The following is a 1,188-nucleotide window of genomic DNA, read 5'->3' on the forward strand; positions in this document are numbered from 1 at the left end:
AGTAGATATTCTCGTTTTCTTCTTTCTTTCTCTCTGTATGCTACAACCAAATTGAGGGTTTAGGGTTTACCTTTCTACTCAGCTCTACAGGCAAGACAGACACACACCGATCTAAACCCTCAATGAACTGTCTCTCCACCTCTTCTAGCGCCACCATAAACCGTACCCTTTCTCCTTCGCTTATCTCTTCAGGGGCCCCCCCATGGGGGCCCCCCTGGGGGCCCCCATGGGGGCCCCCATGGGGGGCCCCCCCTTGGGGGCCCCCGCCCCTGGGGGCCCCCAAGGGGGTCCCCTTGCTGCTTGGGGCCCCCCCTCTCGACACACCGCGAGAAGGGGAGGGGCCCCCCCTTGTACTTGTCGTTTGAGGGGGGGGGCCCCTGCTGCCTGTTCTGCTGCGGCGAGAAGCAGCAGCAGCAGCTGCTGCTGCTGCTGTTGCTGCTGTTGTAGGAGTTGATGTGGGCCCCCCTGAAAACGGGTTTGTTTTAGTGCTGCTGCTGGGGGGCCCCTCACCACTGGGGGCCCCCCTAGTCGCCCTGTACCCTTTTGGGGGGCCCCCCTCCTCCTCGCGGTGAGCAGGGGGGGCCCCCCTCTCCATAACTTTCCCTCTTAGATTTAAATTAAGCTGCGCCAGCTCTGCCTGGTTCCTCTCTAGGGCCTCAGCCAGAGCAGCCACGCTGCAGAGAGCAGGGGGGCCCCCCTGGGGGGCCCCCAGGGGGGCCCCCCTAGATACCCCTCTGGGGGCCCCAGTACACGGGGAGGCCCCCACTGGGCTGGAGGAGATCCGGCGGGTAGACATGTGCTGCTGCTGCTGCTGCTGCTGCTGCTGCTGCTGTTGGTGCTGGGGTGTACGTGCACCCCGTCGCAGCCGAGTCCCTGCAGGTACTGTGGAGAGGGGGGCCCCCCGGGTGGCTGTATAGAGGGGGCCCCCCTCGGTGGGGCCCCGGGGTGTATGGGGGTCGCAGAGGCTCCTCCTGGTGTATTCTTTCAGGCTAGACACCGCTAGGGGTACAGAGCGGGCCCTTGGGGGGCCCCTGTGGGGGGCCCCCTGGTGGGGGCCCCCTAGGGGGCCCCCAGAGGGGGGCCCCTGCTGCTCAGGGCGTCGAGATGCAGGGGGGGGGCCCCTCTTCACACACCGCGGGGTTGGGGGCAGAGGGAGAGGCAAAGATACTGCTGCGCCTGGCGGGGCGT

General features: G+C 66.3%; 1 protein-coding gene across 1 annotated transcript in view; it reads right to left on the reverse strand.

Moving 5' to 3' along the window:
- Positions 1-1,188, reverse strand: part of EMH_0030310 (uncharacterized protein) — a gene marked incomplete at both ends in the record, with an annotated part of 1,651 nt that overhangs the window by 150 nt on the left and 313 nt on the right. Inside the window, one exon of the mRNA XM_013494400.1 lies at positions 108-1,186. Within this exon, the coding sequence (XP_013349854.1) occupies positions 108-1,186 (1,079 nt within the window). The remainder of the gene's footprint in view (positions 1-107; positions 1,187-1,188) is intronic.

The sequence above is a fragment of the Eimeria mitis genome, genomic scaffold (assembly GCF_000499745.2).
Source record: "Eimeria mitis Houghton genomic scaffold, Emh_scaff1136, whole genome shotgun sequence".
NCBI classification, from domain to species: domain Eukaryota; phylum Apicomplexa; class Conoidasida; order Eucoccidiorida; family Eimeriidae; genus Eimeria; species Eimeria mitis.